General features: G+C 34.9%; 1 protein-coding gene across 3 annotated transcripts; it reads right to left on the minus strand.

Moving 5' to 3' along the window:
• Positions 1-1,349: 1,349 nt before the first annotated feature.
• LOC121764921 (exportin-4-like) lies at positions 1,350-17,311 on the minus strand. 3 transcript variants are annotated; one of them, XM_042160952.1, is made up of 32 exons: positions 17,152-17,311; positions 15,976-16,063; positions 15,201-15,309; positions 14,622-14,720; positions 14,418-14,460; positions 14,105-14,176; positions 13,899-13,994; positions 13,522-13,758; positions 12,385-12,568; positions 11,340-11,451; positions 11,179-11,265; positions 10,711-10,849; positions 9,796-9,892; positions 9,638-9,703; positions 9,400-9,509; positions 8,632-8,736; positions 7,836-7,909; positions 7,379-7,454; positions 6,669-6,860; positions 6,312-6,383; positions 5,686-5,757; positions 5,311-5,375; positions 5,116-5,218; positions 4,904-5,035; positions 4,403-4,546; positions 3,900-4,007; positions 3,121-3,171; positions 2,944-3,021; positions 2,751-2,864; positions 2,437-2,633; positions 2,283-2,352; positions 1,350-2,137 (listed from the first exon to the last, which is right to left on the minus strand). In XM_042160952.1, exons 1-32 carry the CDS (start codon positions 17,248-17,250, stop codon positions 1,949-1,951), a joined length of 3,480 nt encoding a protein of 1,159 aa, XP_042016886.1. In that variant the 5' UTR covers positions 17,251-17,311; the 3' UTR covers positions 1,350-1,948. The 3 variants fall into 3 exon arrangements, with proteins under 3 accessions (XP_042016886.1, XP_042016888.1, XP_042016889.1); XM_042160954.1 differs by having other exon boundaries at positions 15,976-16,047; positions 17,152-17,274; XM_042160955.1 differs by having other exon boundaries at positions 15,201-15,322; positions 15,976-16,047; positions 17,152-17,274.
• Between the last annotated feature and the right edge of the window lie 1,710 nt (positions 17,312-19,021).

The raw sequence follows: 19,021 nt of genomic DNA on the forward strand, positions 1-19,021 counted from the left end.
TTTGCTTTTTTATAGCGTCACGCTTCACTATTCTTGTTGATGGGTTGGGCTTTTCTATGACTTTTGAGAGTGGACCATTAAATACCTTCTCTCTCCCATCTCGATGATTTGATAAATTTGATAATATTTATTCTTACGAATATTATTTAATCAAATAGATAAATCTCAGTATTCTCGAATAATTTCATATTGATTCAATATCGAATAATTTCGAGACAAATTAATATCGAACTATCAAAATAGTGGTTACCTAGAATATTAGTAATAGTTATGTAATGTATATATTTGATAAATATTGCTTAGGAGATTGGAGTGATACTTATATAGTTATATTTGATAGTTTTATTGGCATTGGAATTTGAGAAGAATATTAGTTTGATATCCTTTTTTCGAAAGATACCCCATTAATTTGATAATTTGAATGTGATAAAAATCATAATATTGGCTATATCCTTTTACATGTTTTGTTATTATTTTATTTTTACACGCTTCATCCTTCGACACGCGTGCATATATTTTGTGCATTGATTAAATATTGCTAATGGTATTAATCGTGCTGATTATGTATTAATTGAATTGATTTTTATATATTAATTATAGTGATTAAACATTATTTTTAACTGCCTGCACAATGTGGTGGGACACACATTAGATTATCTTTTTTATCCGTAGTATATCCAATGGCAATGCACATGCACACTTTTGAATATTATTTTCATTTTGAAGATTCTATACATTATCATTAATTGGTATTTTCTGAAAATATTATAGGATTCATGTATTTTCATTTATAGATTTGTTTAATTAGATTTATTAAGTGTAAAGAGAATTAAGTAGATAAATTAAAGGAGAATAAAGTAAAAAAGAAAATAAATTAAGAAAGGAAAATTTATTGTTTTTTGCCAAAAAATAAAATAGCCCAATTATAATAGAAAACCCAAAAAGGAATGGAGTATTACATTCATTTGGAGAGAATGAGGTGTTTGTATATTTAAAGGTATGTTTGACTTTCTAGTTTTGTCAATAAAAAAGTGATTCTTAGTAAGGATCTAGTTAAACAAAAGAAAAGACTTAAACTCATTTTTCACAAAATGGAAGTTGAAAGTTGAAACTAAAAAGAGCTCAACTTTTACGAATTTAGATATAATATCCAATTTCAAAAAAGTAAATAAAAGCTTGTTGATCCAATATTTCATAAAAAGGAGTTTGGGTTTGTTTAGTTTTATATTTTTGGTTTTTAAAACCAATAGACAAGATTTAAAGGTTGTATAACGATGGGCTCGATCACATACACCCACTTGTTGTAATTAAATTAGTAGTTTAAAATAGTGAGTCGAAGAGATAAAGACTAACTGTGCATTAGCAGATGCACTAATCTTGCCTTAGAGCATCATATTTTATTGAATAAATTAGAATAACGATAAACCATTCATCAAATCCCATGTTGAAAAACCATATAATCCAGACATCACATCAGTCCCTTTCAAATCTATACTTTCCGGAGCAATATAGTTGGTAAGACGTTTTCACACCAACCAATAGGTAGGGGGTTCGAGTCATCACAGCCACGGGATAAATGACAAACATTATCGATCATCTTTCAAAAAACTAGTTATGACAAAAAAATGGCAAAACAATATAGTGTAACAAATTATCACACAGCCGATGCTTCAAAAACGGCTTCAAGAAGAAGAGGGCGAAGAGATGGAACGTTCGGCTAACCTCTAAGCAAAAATGATGATGCTCTTCCAAAGCATGGCATACGGAGCGAAAAACCTTTAGAAGCCGATTTTTGCACACTTGCACCAGCATGTCCGCATCACAAACAAGTTCAGAGGCAGGTTTTACTGAGACGGAGCTTCCAGCAATGAAACAACTGGAGAAATGGTTGGCACGGTCACGCATTGGAAAATACTCGATCTCCATGTATGGTTGCTGCCTGCAAGTCCTAAACTGTGCGAAGGAATCCACGAACTTCTATGAGAAAACTGTGCAGATTTTTTCTGAACTTCTGGTGGTTTAGTCGATCAAGTGTTGTGGAGAGATTATTGGAAGTTGTGAGTGCCTGGATGGCATTCGTTAACCGGGATCTGAATGTTGGAATCCTCTGCCTTTCTATCAACTCGTTCGCTAAACTCTGCAAGCCATATTTGTCTCAAAGAACTCAGCAGCATGTAAAGGAAACAAGAGAGTGACTACTTTTTGTTTTGATATGAGAGAGCATATCCATTTGAAACGTATTCGAAATCCCAAAACTAAGGAAACGTGACATCACAAGCTACCTGATAAGTACTCTGTTCACAGAGTATCAATGGTAGGAGTGCATCAGCTGCTGGGCCCACGAGATCAACGCTGTGACACAAAGCAAGATACATGTTAATACGGCCTTCAGACATTCCAGACTTCAGGCGGTTTAGATTTTTATTGGCATCCAACCTGTAATCGTCGAAAAGAAGAAGTTTCAGCAGTGAGCGAAGGAACTGGCTGAGAATCCCTTCACGAATATTTCCCTCAGGGTCCTTGTAACTGGAAGCGTGTGATCCGAGACCAATTTTACCAGCAACTCTGTCCTTGTAATGGTGGGATGCAAGTGCTTTTATAGATCTTAGACACAGATCCACCACTTCCATATCCTGACAAGAAGGAAAATAACCAGAGGATGTATCAGACGAAAAGGAGAATGTCGTAAACCCACGGTAAATTGTACTTAGATTGGCTAGTGACTAGTGTAGAGCCATCATGCAGTCTACCTGATGATGAAGACCGAAATCAAGAGTTCCAAGTATGTGACTGAAGGCATCTACGTTAAGCTGCACGATTATTTCAGGATATACCTCCAGCATATGTGATAGCAGAGAAAAATACTGTCAAATAGCAAGAAGACTGCATTAGTTTCTGCCTAAACGCTAGCATGCCTCTCGCCTAACAAGAGAAGAGACTTACACTGTGGCAAAGTTTAGGAAATTTAAGCTGGTCCGGAGTTATCAGAGGAGTTACTATGTGTAGACCCGTATATACGACCTATGATAGAAAGCAATCAGAACCAACATAGAAATCTGTTTATACGAACCCAATTCAAGAGCCACCTATTTCATCTCAGAAGATATTGTACGGATATACCTGAGAAATATTCGTACCATAAGTCTCAATGGGTTCGGATGCAAAGTCAACCTGCAAAAGCATATTTATATCAGACTGCACAGCAACCAACAAAGGCGGCACAATACTACAGACATGCAGACTCTCACTCTAGTTCGGTAGTATCAACAATTTAATACCCAATCCAATTACTACCTATAATAATCAAAGTTATTAAATCTCAGCAGTTGATGAAAAACTCATACTTTGTATCAGCGGTATCCAACAGTACCAAGTCCGTGAAGTCATTATGTTAATTAGCGCTACGTGCAAGCATAGAAATGGTACCCCTTAAAATATGAATGAAAAGATTGAAAAAGAGATCACAATACACAAGGAAAAAAACTTTATAATGGTGGCTTAGGGACATTTCTAACAATCACCCTTATCTAAAAAAGTGAACTTGACCTAAAAGTATAAAACTGACGAAGTGAAAACATCCTTTCCTTGATGGTCATATGATACGGGTTCTTCTCACGGGATTTACTCGAGCACACATGTAAGTTAAGCGCCCAATTAATTATTCTCTAAAAATATTCACAATAAATTTTACAAATGAAGGACAACAATTTGGTCAATATGAATTTCCTGAGGGAAGCACATAGTTTCCAAGAGCAATGCCACTGATGATTATATATTTCTTCATAATAATGGATGATAACGTGTAGAGCAGACAGTTTAGATGCCGTAGTAAAAGGGAGTTTGCATGGGGAAAGTGAAGAAAGTAATCTCTTGACTTGGATAACGGTTAAAGGAGTTACCATATCTTTTGAGCATAGATTTGAGAGAAGTTGTAAAAGCGCCCTCAAATCCTTATATTTCTCCACATCTGCTTCATTGCGTAAGCTGTTTGAAAGGCCAACCGATATCTGAGGAAGCAGTCAAATTATATGGGTCAATTTTGTAACCATGAGTTGTGATTTTCATACTGCAGCTCATGTGGAGTGCGCTTTTAGAAAATCCACTAGACACTGCGAGATAGCCAATTGTTTGAGACATAAAATATAGAAAAAGTTGGGTCATGCTATTTACTGATATTTCTAAAAACCAATCATCTGTATCGTGAGAGTGTGTGCATACTGCATAAATAGGCAGCTCTCTGTTTGCATAAAAACTTATAGAGGTTCATGCAAACATAAAAACAACAGAATCCAACTTAACATATATCATAACCATCATGTAAACTAAATCAAATCTTGCCAGTTCATGTTGCTACAGTCCGAACTATACATAATCAAACTGAACTAGGGGCAGAACTGTTTACCTTGCCAATGTTATGAGATGAGTATAGCTGAAGCAAATGCATACAGAAGTCAACCATAGCAGCAGTTTCTTTAGCCTCTAAGTAGATAATTTGGCTTTCCACCCAATCAGTGGCAAATTTGAGTAATTGGTAGACAACTACAAACTAGATAAGCAAAAAGTACAAGAATAAATTAACTTGTCCAGGCCAAAATTAAACAATTCAAGATAAAAAATATCTAAAATGTAGAATAAGGTTCAACAGTAAATATTCCACAGGCACTAAAACAATCATATTGGACCTGAATGGAGATACTTCCAGAACATGTTATATAAACAAAAGAAATAGACAATTGAAGCCACATACTATTCACCCAAGAAACAGAAAGGAAAGAAAAGAAGACTGACAAAGTAGGACGGGTAGTAGCAAGTGTTATTCCATTTTCCTCTCAATTTGCATCAAAAACTACCTTTTCTACTGAAGCAAGTCTCAAAAATGTTCTAGAGGTGTATCTAACTTTACCTCATCTTTGTATGCTTGAAGAAATATCAGAACGGGATTCATAACAGAGAATCCCATTTCATAAATTGCCTTCTGTATACGAGGTTCTGAAACCCTGGCAACTCCCCGAAGTCGCTCAAACAAGCAACTAACCTACGGGGTGTCATGAAGAAATTGTATGTCATGTTTGGTAATTGCTACTAGCATAAGATTGCATACTGACAAAGTCTTACCAACAAAATGATATCAGGCTGCAGAGCAATGCTTTTGAGATCATGCTTGCTTGACAGTTCCACCAGGTAAGCTGTCATATGGTTTGTAAGACTTCTTATGAACCTACACACCATTTCAATAAAGAGTAGAATACTTAAAATTGTGATAAGTGTTGATAGCTAGACACAGAGAAGCTCCTGAAAGAAAGTACTCACTCATTTGATGCCTCAGAATTTTTAATACCTAAAGCTGAAAGGGCAAGTGTCTGAGCAAGGGACCGCTGAAATAAAACAAATATATTATAAGCTTTATTCAAAATGAAAACAGGGTGCTTGTGACAGAGTGATGCTGAAGAGTTGAAGGAACTATAGCATTACAAAGAGCAAGTGAAAGACGCAGTAACTTATCTAGCAAAAGATGGTATTAGCTGGGCATCTATTAATTTTACTCTAGTACCCGACTTTATCAATACATGGACTCTTAGTTTGCTATTTAATAGTAGCAAATTGTACATCAGTTAGGATAAACTTGTTTTCCCCTAAATCTAGAGATCCTGAGAAAAGGATATATTGAAATTAGAATACACAGACCTGGTGAGTAGCATTTAATGACAACAGAGCTCGTTCATTACAGAAAGCATTTACTAAATCACGCCAAGAATCCTGCATGAATTTATTCAAAAATCTGTGTTACATAACAAAATGGGCAAAATTAGAATCTAATTTGTAATCTGCAGTGAAATAAGTCAATGCTATTGGAAGATGTCAACACTCAGCAGATATAAATACATAGTCATTTAGCAGAAACATTGTGCTTTTGCCTTTTAGGGGAATGAATCTAGCCAAAAACCAGCCTCCGCATCAAGTCAGAAGAGCGATTGAAGGTCCAGGATCCCTTTACAAAACACTGCCTCATCCAAGCAAACTAGTGAACATCTTATAAATTCTACACTACAAAAAAAGACAAAAAGGATGTACGAGGGTATAGGCGAAAATACAATAATCACAGGAGTCTTATCCAAATCACACACCTCCCTCAATTTCACACCAAGTACAAAAAGTAAAATACATTGCAAGGTCACAGATAAAGCCCCTCAGAATAGGCCTAAACTCATAGGGTATATAACTATCTTCAAATAAGAGCAGGAGAAAAAATGTTAAACGAGAAAAAGGGTAACTGATAGACAATTGTACATGTGCACAGATATGTTACTGACCAAGGTGACAAGATGATTGATAATATTCCTTCGCTTTACAAGTGAATGAAGCAACTGGTAACATGTGAGTGCCTGCCATTGGAGAAAAAGGAAAGAAGTTATAATCCCTTCAGCCATCATATTTTGCATAAAAAAGGTGCTGCACACCATGTCAGACAATGCAAAAGTAGATCACCCTGGCATAATACAGTCCAAATTTAGCTATCTAAGTAAATAAACCATTGAGATAAGGGGGCAAAACAGATAAAAAGGCTAAGGGCATATAAGAATTTATACACCTGAAAAATGACATGTGAAAACTACTAATTGCTAATAGCCTAATAACTCCAAAATCAAAAACAAGATACAGATATATACCTGCAAGTCCTTCTCCCCGGGATAAGACACAAATGTGCTCGAAGAGATGCGAATGATAATATCTAGCACAACTTTCCCATGATTAGTTTCTCCATAGAAACTAATCAATGCATTTTTGGAGTGTTTTTCTGCAGATGCATCAGGTATCAGGAGGTACGTTGACATCCATCGCGCAAGGAACCACACAACTGCCTGCAATATTAAGATAATAGTGTCAATAACCAACATGAAGAATACAATATAATGGGATTTCTCTCAACCCCTCTCTATGTCTGTCTCAGCTCAAATCAAATTGCACTTGCAGGTTGTGAAGCAAAATAGTTTCATTATCAAAAGTGGGAAAGCTCTATGGCACAATAGTTCCAAGAAGAGAAATATCGAAGACACTACGAAGATTTTGAAATCTTATTGTATTGAAACTGTACAAGCAAGTCCTAAACCTATATCATACCTCCTTAAAGGAATACAATTTTCAAGATACCAGCAATACGCTTGAATAACATTAATCACCCCTATTTAAGGAACAGTATGCCCCATGTAAGTTTAGATATGATGCATGATGAGCAATAGACTCAAAATTACTTGATCAACAGAACAAGATTGATTCCATCCCGAAATAAAAAGGTTGAAGATAAATTCTTTCTTTTGAACAATTAAACAAAAACGCAGCAAGTTGGCATTGAAATTGGTCTGAAGAAGAATTGAAGTACCTCCATGAGACGAGGACTAAAAAAGGATGCTCTCAGTTCTGGATCTAAACTTTGCTCAGCAAACGCTATAATTGTGCTGCATGAAATTCATAAAAAAGAAGTGCTTCAGAGAACTATCCTAACTGCTTATGTAAATCCTTTTAAAGAAAGAAACCTTCTACAGTGATCAGTGATGTAATTCCTGGTCCCTGACCAAGTCATGTATCCTTCGGCCTATCCTAAAGACACATTTATGCTTTGACTGAAATAGACACACAAAAGAATGCAATTCCCATCTCCATACAACAGTGTTTGGACCGACAAGAACACCATATGCAAAAAATTGGATGTTCAACATATTCAGAACATCATAATCGTATTAGTGTATGACTTAACAGTAAACATAAAATTCAACTGATTTGACAAACTCCAGCCTAATAAATTCATCTCATCTAACAAATACAATTAGAAAACCTACCTACAAAGTGCTACAACTGGATGTTTATCCACCTCCATTATGTTAGTATAATGACTTTCTATCTCCTTTGGTACCTGACAATTTCACAACAAATCAAACAGTCAACACTTAGCAATTCTGTCATTCTTTGAAACCCCAGCAACCATACAGGTTTAACAGTCAACACTTAACAATACAGTTTGAGAAATTAATAGGTCCAAGGAATATGACAAGATTTTCAGAAAACACCTTAGACCTTACACAAAGAAATTGGCAATCTCAGGAAAAGAAACCAGAAAGCGTTGCACAGAAGATATGCAAAGTCATGGAAAAATCGTATCCTAGCTTCTTTCTTTGCTTGACCCCTACAACAAATATTCCATTTACCCCTTTTATCGGAGATGGAACTTCAACCACTTTATAATGACTTGAAAGTATACTTAAACAGAGAACATAATTATCCTCCTAATTTTTTACACCACACATCTGTACGTAGGGGGTCCTTCAACAGTTGAAACTCACTGCACTTTAAGAAACAGTCCAACTATCCTTCTAGGAAATGGTTAAAAGAACCAATTCAGATGCAAATTAATAACAAACAACAATAAGAAATAAGTACAAAATACAAGTTTTGGGGAGTGAATTAGTGATACAATTGACAAGAAACAACACTTAAACTCAAGAGTCGTCCTATTTTTGTTGATGTCTAGTGAGGCAGCATCAACAGCTCAACTTACATTATAAATAAATAGATCAACTGAAATATAAAAACATAACTGCAAAAGAGAAGTGTGAGGAAGAAACGAAAATTCATTACCAAAGGAGTTTCACCCTGTCCTTCATCCGCCAAAACATGCCCAAAAATGAGTAAGAGAGAATAAAGTTCTTCCAAAGTTTCAGTTGGATCCCTTATGCCTCTGCCCTACATTTAGCGTGAATGATGAAACACAAGCACAAAAGCAGATAAAAGAACTTATTATCAATGCACTACACAGAGAAAAACATAAAACGCAAAAACTTCATGGATCTCAAAACAGCCAACTTTTATGAATTAAAAATTATACAGAGAGATAGAACTCATAGTCAAGTAGCATAGTAAGGCTAGCTAGGTCATCAGGTTAAAAGTTCATAAAATGATAGGAAAATCCAGAGTAAAATCCTCAAACCAACAACACAAAGCATCAAGGCTTAGTTTAGAAATAACAGAAGATCTTTTTTGTCAAGAGGATATTTCTTTCCTTCTCTTTTTTCTCTAGACAGCTGTGACAAAGGATAACAGGGGCCACAGGGGGGGTGTGCCGGGAGATGAATACATAAAGCTTCGCTAATTTGCACGGGTAATAACCACTCAAATCATAACTCAACAATAGATACATCAGTTTTGGTAAATACACAAGCAATAGAAGGAAATCTAAGACAATTCGTGAATATCAACAAATTATACAATCTTTTATAGAACATTGCTTAGTCCAAATGATTTGGTAAGAATAACAGTTTGAAGCTTTTTGTGTTAATGCAGGATGATTGGGGCGGCAAAATATTCTTCATTAGGATATGCGTAAGTATAGGAATTAAAATAGAGTACCTGATGAAGCATCATAATACGCTCAGAGAAACATTTGGTGAGAAAAGGGATTGTGGACCCCAGAGCTGCTCTAGCAATAAGAGCATAGGAGCTCAATCTTTCATCCATAGCTACAAAGAGAAAACACTTAAGCACAAACCAGAAAAGAAATCACAGTAATTCTAGAGATGACTAAAGTGGCAACTACTATGACCTCAACGTGGACAAAAAATCAGCTAGTTAGCAATTTACCACTTACCAGCGATTGAAGCCTGAGCATAATTAGGTGCATCGTCATCATCACTGAAGGCTGATGCAGAAGCAGCTATATATATAAGATGAAAAGGTCCAAATATTAGCAACACATGCAGCCAATGTCAAAGATACTATGGTAAAGAGCATGACGAATGAAAATACCCTTTAATTCAGATTCCACAATCAATTCAAAAAGATTAGCTGCAGCGCTAATGCCTTCAGATGGAAGCATATTATTTTGTCCACTAACCTCCAATAGCTGCAGTGATTTAATCAAAGAGGAAAAAGAAATACATGTTCAGTTCACTACCCACTTGCTATATATACTGCTCAAATATATCTACAAAGTCATCAGATACTTCGATAAGCTGTTAGGAGTGGCAAACAAGTTGCCAAAAGCCTGGGTCCAAACTTAAAGCGGAGTATCGTACCAGAATGGAAACTGAGTACTCTGGGGCCCGAACAGAAAATATTGGAAAATTATGAAGTGGACAAATTTATTGACAATTCAGCAAGCTAAGTCTACTATTAATATGGGTGAAGTTTGGTGAATCCATTGTGATAGTGAAAATATTGACCCATCCTACATCAGTTCAGCAACAATAAAGAGTGCAAGTATTCTTACATTGAACCCATAAGTGTATTGAATTCAGTGATCACCATACCAGAAAAGCATAATGCAGTAACTAGTATGATCATCCAAAGCTGTCCCCTGATTGATATCTACGGTAAAATAAAACATTTTGGGCAGATTCAAAACACAAAGAATAACGTTCCACTTTTCCATCATAAATGAATGAGATACTTATCTTTCTACTAGGAGGGCACCAAACAAGATTTGCAGAGAGTGTATATGAACTTAGATATATTCATTTATTAGGAACTAAAAAATCAGCTTTCCTAGATAATTATTGCGAGAAAATGCAGTTTTATTGTCTAATAAGTAGAGTAGATAAGAATTTTCTACTAAGCCATGCTCACAACAAAGGTATATACGCAATAGAACACTGAAACGTAAGCATATATGCATGTATAAGGTATAAGAGGAATACAAGCAAAGGCAGCAATGACAGGTACCTGGAGAAGGGTCGTCCAAGTATCTAGTAAAATATCACGTGCTACCCAGCTCCATGTTTCATCATCTGTTTGATTTTCCGTTAGGTCTTTGTAGACTTCACGCATCAGGGCAGATAATAGAGTGAGAGTTCCATAAGGCCTGCACATTCCATAAAACCTCACTACAGTATAAAGAACACAAGCAAACTAATACAGTCTAGAAAATTAACTCATTCATCTTCAGGCGGTCTAGAAATAGTATTTTGTTTCTAACTTTGAGGGGGGGGGCATTTATTTATTAAAATACTTGTTAAAGAACATCACAAGTACTTTTGAGGAATAGATCATGGTGTTCAGATTGACATTCACTCTTTTTATGTCATGTATGTCGGTATGGTCAGAGAACAGGCAAAGTATTTAAGCAAAGATAACTATTTTCCCAGAGAAAAAACTCAGGTATGATATATCAACTACTAGTATTTAACCTACCTCAAAGATTTCAGTAGCTCATCAAATATGAGTGGGGTAGTCACAGTTGCTATCGACAAAAGTGCACGGCAACCATCCAGCAGCTCACTGAAAACATTAGATAAGCAATATGAAGAATAACATGATATGCAACAAGTGAGCCACAGTCATGAAATATATACCTATCACTTTTTCCCAATTTTATTGCCTGTGTAACTGCATCTGGAGGTTCCATCCACTGTACAATCCCGGCCAATAGTTGCAGAAGGTGCTGTTTTTGTGTGTTTCCGCTGTCTAAATAATAATAAATATAAGTATTTAAGTAGTGAAAACACTAAACTTGAATAATCATTCACAAACAGGTAAGACATTGTAAGAAAACTTTATGAAAAAGCATAATAGAAACCTAAAATAAAATCATGTACAGAAAAGGCAAGTAAGGCTTCAGTTACAACTGATGTCCTTAGAGAGTTTGAGAATGAAAGATAGTTGGTGTGTCCTGATTGATAACTTAGTGGGTGCGAGTGCAAGAGTTAACGGTGGGAAAAGAGTGATAATTTAGAGGTTTCCTGCATGTGATTAACTAGATCTTTCCTTCCTCAATATGGTTCAGAATGCATATCCATCAAACTACCAGGAGAGCCACAAATACCAACAAGATTCACTTCTTAGCCTAATATTGTTACGGAAACCACCAGCTTCTGGTTTTATTCAATGAAGACATTCTTATTTCAAGTCTCTCCAACTAGTGTGGGTTTTGTAAATGTGCAACTTAAGATTAGATACATTTTTTCATATGCTCTTCATGCAAAAGAGTGTTGGAGAAGTATGGCACTTATTGAGCCGTCCCAAACTCATATAGAGAAGTTTATGTTCTAAAATAGGTGGCTGTTACATTAACTGAGGGATAATTTTTTTAAGGCACTGTTCTTGCTCTTTGTTGGTCAGAGAAAAATAATCAGAATTTTTTTGAGGATGTTGAGATTCATTGGAGCCCCTCATGGGGGAAGTTTGGAAATCAAATTAGCCATGTGGATTTCCCAAATAGGGGGGGGGGGGGGGGTAAATAAACAGTCTGTGAAGTTTGTTTACTATGAAATTGCATGGACGTTGCATGCCCATTTATATGCTATTATTAGATTATGCTTACGGTGTAATTGTGTGGATTCTAATCTCCAAACAGTAGTGCTTTCAACAAATGTTTTTTTCGAGAAAAGGGAATAATACCAGATGGAAAGATTGCTCCTGTGAGGGAGAAAAACTGCACCAGAAGTTTTCGAGCAGAAACTGCAAGAGGGCAGTCAATCCAGAAACCTTCGCTGGAGAACTTTTGCCTCAGAGCAGTATAGAAGTTTGAAAGCCATCCAACATGACCACTTGAAATCAACAGGTCACGCCAGGCAGGACCAGGCTTCAAGCATCAAAAGGGGGAAATAAGTATAAAATAAATAGCATAAGTTCACCATGATAATTTATATTCCAACATGCAGACAGGTATTCTGTGGAAACAATGGTACTTGGGCAATTAATGAACACATTTTACCAAATATATCAAACTGAACATGAAAGTGATGAATCGTGACCAATGGAGAGAAACCACAAACATTCAAAATCAGTCAAAGGTGAGTTTTCTGGTGCTAGCAAATCAGTCAGCACCAAGCCCTGATAGAGTCAAAGTTACTTACAGCCTACCTAAGGCACGAAAAATGAGAGGACAACTTCTTGGTTGAACTTATAAATGTTCTCCTGGAGCTTCTCTTGATTCCAAAAGTATCTAATTGTACTTATACTTCATTACAGTAAACTCTTGAGTGTGAACGAATGACCCTTTTCTTTATGTTTTTGTAGTCTTTAACATTATATTTTAAATTTGCTAATAACAAGTTCCATAAATAAGTTGCCCACGGGACTTTTCTCTAGAGAACAACTATCAATGTGTCCAATATAGCAAATAATCTAAACAAAAGCCCCATAATGATTTAGTCAAATTACAAAATTTCCAACAACCCATCTCTATCAGGCTCAGCTCATTTAATTGTGGTTATAACTGACCTGGACTAAAATGCATTCAGTTCTTCTAGAATTTTCTTGCTTCATCACGCTTCATTACAGTAAACTCTTGAGTGTGAACGAATGACCCTTTTCTTTATGTTTTTGTAGTCTTTAACATTATATTTTAAATTTGCTAATAACAAGTTCCATAAATAAGTTGCCCACAGGACTTTTCTCTAGAGAACAACTATCAATGTGTCCAATATAGCAAATAATCTAAACAAAAGCCCCATAATGATTTAGTCAAATTACAAAATTTCCAACAACCCATCTCTATCAGGCTCAGCTCATTTAATTGAGGTTATAACTGACCTGGACTAAAATGCATTCAGTTCTTCTAGAATTTTCTTGCTTCATCACGCTCTGGAACAAATCCATCCCCCTTTTTGAGCTGTCAATAGCATTCTTGCCTCGGAAGTCCCAATTTAGGATTTGAAGCATCAAACGTAGTGCTGATGAACAGACTTTAACTTCAGGAACTTCAGAGTCAGCTTCAATAATTCTATTTGACACGTTGAAAGCAGCATGTTGTACCCAACTGTAGAATACCTATGAAAGGTGAAATACAATTACTTCTGAACATAAATCAGGAGTCGAGCCATCTATTTGGAATTACCGGTGAGGCCATAAGGAAAAGAAAAGAAAGATCCTAAAAAAACGTATTTGCATGGTTCCATATAATCACAAACCTTCAGGTAGTCATGCTCTAACGACATTAGGCACTGCTCATGAAATTCTCTAGGAAGGCCCATAGCAGTAGATGTAGAGGGTGAAAACTCTGACACCTGTTGGAAAATACCATTTATGTAGTATAAATGATATTTTTAAGATAAAAACATTTTACAAATAAAAACAAATGGCTAGCTTTACTGGCTGTAATTGACTAGATGAGTACCAATGATTCCAGAAAACTGATTCCAGAATATTGCACAGCCAAGCCATGGGTTCCATCAACAGCTTGTTTCACCTGCAGCATATTGCAGGTAAGAAGAAGTGAATGACCAGTCTATCGAAAGAAGCTGCCCCTTTGGACTTTAAGCTCCAAAACTAAATAAGTGACCCAGAGAAGTACATGAAGAGTGCATGTAAGGCAGAGAAGTTAATTGATCCACAGAAACTAATAATCACATCGCAGACAGACCAATAAACATCTTACCACTCCAAAAGTACGTGGAAGGATTAAAAAACAATATAAGGGCCGTCATTACCTCAAGGAAGAATGCCTCCTTTTCCAAAGCTGTAAAATCAAGCCTGGTTAAAGCAACAAAAAGCCCTTTTAATGAGAAAATAACAAAGAGAATAGATTATAGGGGATTTTTCAGTGGTATACAAGGGTATCTTAATAGGTATTAACATGGAGGAATATGCCATCCCCTTTTAGGGTTTAGGATTTAGGATGGCCAGAAACTTACCAGCCCCTTTTCAACAACTGTGCAGCCACTGATGCAACCTTCGCTATGACATAACCCTCTGGTAGATTGGCATGCTTCATTATAAAGCGTAAGCAGAAACTGCATAAAATTAATGGTTAGTGAAGAATTACAATGAAATAACCTGCATAAGAAGTAATCATGTAAGTAGAATAATTTATCATATTAGCACTTCCTGCATGACTGCTACTAAATGGGCAAGCATTCAAATTAAGCAAGGCTATTTAGCCGACATACGCAATTGATCAAGTTGAAGAAGATCAGTACGGCAAAATGACTACTAAATGGAGAACTTACGGTCAGTCAATGATTTACTGCAAAGCAACAAGATGGCAAAGCAACACCACAAAAGAATCAATAGGTACTAATTAAGAAAAAAACAAACTGTACATAATATCGGGACACCCTAACATTCTATTCTCATGACTAATAGAAACTCATCCTATATAAAACTAATTTTATTTGTTTAACTAATTGAACATCCTTAGAAAAATACTACATATTGTCTAACACCGTGATAGTACACATGCAAGGACATAAAATGCAATTTTCTGGAGTTACCTAATTAATCCTCTTCTGTCATCTGTCTCAAGGAATCCCCATTCCCGTATTCCTGCATCCCTAATTGCTCCTGCGGCCTGAAACCTTGCAAGGGGCAGCTGAGAGTTCTCTGAAAGGTCAAACTACATTCAGCAAGAGCGATGTTTCCTTATTTTATGGCCAATAAAGGTACTCTTGAGTATCATAAATGAACACCTCTGAAAGAGGGAACTTATATTAATATTTTCGAGAGCCAAAACACACCACATGTGTAATTCACTAATTCTGTAGCAACATTCTTTTACATGGAAACTACATCCAACAGCCAGAAGAGTCAAACGAAAACTGATATGATCAACAATTATCAAATAAATGAGTAAGATAAATATGATTCCTTCTGGCACATGTTTATTATGCTGCTGTCACTGGATAAGGCCCAACTTTACAGTACATTAACAGCTGAATGGTACGCACTTCCAAAATTAATTCCTTGGGAGAATATCAATGGTTAACAGTAGTTCCTCTTATTAGATTATTTCAATCATAGATAAAAGAGAAAAACAAGTTCAGCTACACATATGTTCCTCCTATAAATCGGAATCTGTTTGAGTAAGTTACAAGTGTTAGTAACAGCGGTTTCAGACTACAAAATTATGCAGAATCGTATTAGCTACAGATAAATTTATTGTAGTATAATTCTTTGTCATTACAAATAAAATACTTAGTGTTCAATAAAATTTGGTTGACAGAAAATATGGATGCGAGTTGTAGAATGTACAGAGCTGCTTAAACATACCTAGAATAAATTGGCATGTCCGGTATGGACGAGGAGATTGGCTTAGTGATAATAGAGTTGCTTCAGCAGCAGCTGGATTGGCATGCATCTGTTAAGTTTTTCCCAAATCATTGCCGTATGCCCATGTACCCCAACAAGTAAAAACAAACAAATAATAAAAACAAGGTTTCAAGATTTCAAAATCTTAAAACAAATGAAAAGAAAATTAAAGTATTCGTTCATGTAAAGTAAGCACATTAGTGTATAGTGACTTTTTTGTGTTTCGAATCACATCTCTTATTCATTTAAAATCCCGATAATGATTCTATGAGATTATAAGTTTATTTAATCTTTAATCTTTAATCTTTAATCTTTAATCTTTAATCTTTAATCTTACAAATACCAAACTGCAACTACCATTCAATTTGATTGCATAGTCTTGACGACACCTATAAGAATAAGCTTATAAAATAGGACATCTTGCAAAGATGGGGTTAAGATATCTTCTCGTGACTATAGAAATATGACAGGGCAGCGAGATAAGCTTACCCTTGGATTGATGCCAGCCAAGAATATGTACTCAGACTGAATGGTTAGACTATCACAAACCTGATAGTGGCTTAGTTGGACATATCATATGTTTATGGAATAATGTAATAACCATCAGGACGTCTTCCGTGGAACCAACTCACAGAAACAGATTACGAAACTTAAACTACGATAAACGCGTAAAATTTAAGCATATGCCATAACTTGAACCGGTAGCTATAGTGAGTAGCAATCCAAACACAAAGAACATTAAATTCAACCAAACTAGCTATACCACACACTACCACATCTCCATTTGATTCTTAGAGAAAAAGCAGCTGGATCTATTTAATCTCCTAGCACGAGTACCACTCAACTGACTCAAGCTACTCAATTCAACCTGTGGTAGCATAACTCCTCCCGATTTTCCTAACATCTATGCATCAGCATTTTTCATCATATACTAGTAATCTGGCAACATAAACAGGCAATCGCATAATACAAAACGCAGACTAAATGTAAATCTTCCTAATACAATTTCACATGTATAGCTACTGATTCTGCTTGCTCCGGTTACCTATCCAATCACGCGATAATCAATAGAAGGCTCGGCTAGCTAATGAATACAATAGGTAAGGGTTTTTTAAGTCGATTAATAGATTGAACAACCTGAATAGAACTGCAGGCGAGTTCAACAGCTTGCATGGTAGCTTGTAGCTGAGCCATATCCGCTGCTTCTGAGTTCTGCGGAAAGCTTTGAGCCATCATCTCTCCTCCGAAATGGCACTGTTAGAGTGAGAGACACGCAGAGGGAGATAATTATTTTTTAATATTAATAAGAGGGCAGGTTTTGATGCTCTGCTAATTTCTTATTACGCGAATTTATATTTAGTTTTTTTAGGGGATATACTTGAATCCAATTAAAGTGAATTAAGATAAGTTTGTAACTTTATTTATTTATTGATTAGTAGTAATTCTTAATGGCAAATTGTGAGGTTGTATTTTTCATTTTTCCACTTTTTTATGTAAGGCGTGGGTGTGCTTATAACTTATTACTAGTTCACAATAAGTTATTGGGGGAAAAAAATAAAATTCAATGTAGCTCCATGATAATTTATGTTCTTAAATATATTTACTCATTTTATACAAAGAAATTGTATGAATATAGTATTACACTATTAAATTACATTGTAGGACATAAAAATGGAACAATTATGCCAATGTATAAATAGTATACGACTCATTCACGAATATTGTTACATTCTGAGGTGTAAAGCATATCATATTTAATGGTAGTATTAGTTTTATTTTATCTATTCTAATGTCTTATAGATTATTACTAATGTTATTTATTTACAAGTTATATAAAAATCAAAGCTCATTTTATCAAAATTTATTTCTTTAACATATTTGAATTAAATTATATGTATAAATTTAACAAATAATATTTATTACGACTGAGACCATTAAAACGATGTTTACTATCTTTGCAACTTTAAACATGTAACATAGCATTTCTCTCTACTCTCTTTGCATATATATATATATATATATATATATATATATATATATATATATATATATATATCACTACACTACCATACAAAGTTTGAAATAGTCATTTGCAAACAATATCTTGAACATTTGTCAATGCATATTTAAATTTTTGAATTCAATTCAATTTTGAGATACATAGTCATAACGAGATAGGGTAGGATCACTTAACATTACAATTTACAAATACTATTTAAATGGGCCGATTTTAGGTCCATGTTGATGTTCAAATATTTCGGCCCGTTATCATACTTTTGTTTTTCTTTTTTCCTTCATTTTTAAGGAGGCGAATCTAATTGTTAATGGATTGATTAATCAAAATTAAGCGGTGATTAAAATTATTTAATAAATAAATTAAATGTCATGCTTTTGATTCTCAGAAGATTAGTTGGATAATTCAACAACATTGAAATGGCATCAAATTATTACTCTGTTTTATTAGAAAGAATTTTGGAAATTGGAATATATTATATTGTGTAAATTAATTATAATATCTTATGTATTTGAGCTTAAATCGATGACATATGGATTAATATACATTGACCGTTGAGAAAATTAATTATTTTAAGGCCAATAATTGAATTGCATATTGTATAATGATTATGGTCAAATAATATAATTTTCAATAATGTATTATCAATCCCCAACTTCCTCAGCCTTTATCTAGAAAAGGTACTTTCATTGGAATTGGCTAGATAAAATTACCGACACTCATAATGCATGTTAATGAAATTCTTTTATCAATAATACATCAAAATTTGATCATAGTTAGTTAGTTAGTTATGCATTGACATTCAACAAATAGCATCCTGCATCCCTAAAATAAACGTGTTTATTGCCCCTTGATTTTAGTTTACTTTTGGTTGTTCAAATCCTTGGAAATAGACCATAACTTTGTATAAAATATCCAATTATAGTAAAGTTATGAGATAGATTTAAATGACAATTATTATAAAGTTATAATCAAAATGCCTATTTATTTAAC

This window comes from Salvia splendens, chromosome 14 (genome assembly GCF_004379255.2).
Source record: "Salvia splendens isolate huo1 chromosome 14, SspV2, whole genome shotgun sequence".
Lineage (NCBI taxonomy): Eukaryota > Viridiplantae > Streptophyta > Magnoliopsida > Lamiales > Lamiaceae > Salvia > Salvia splendens.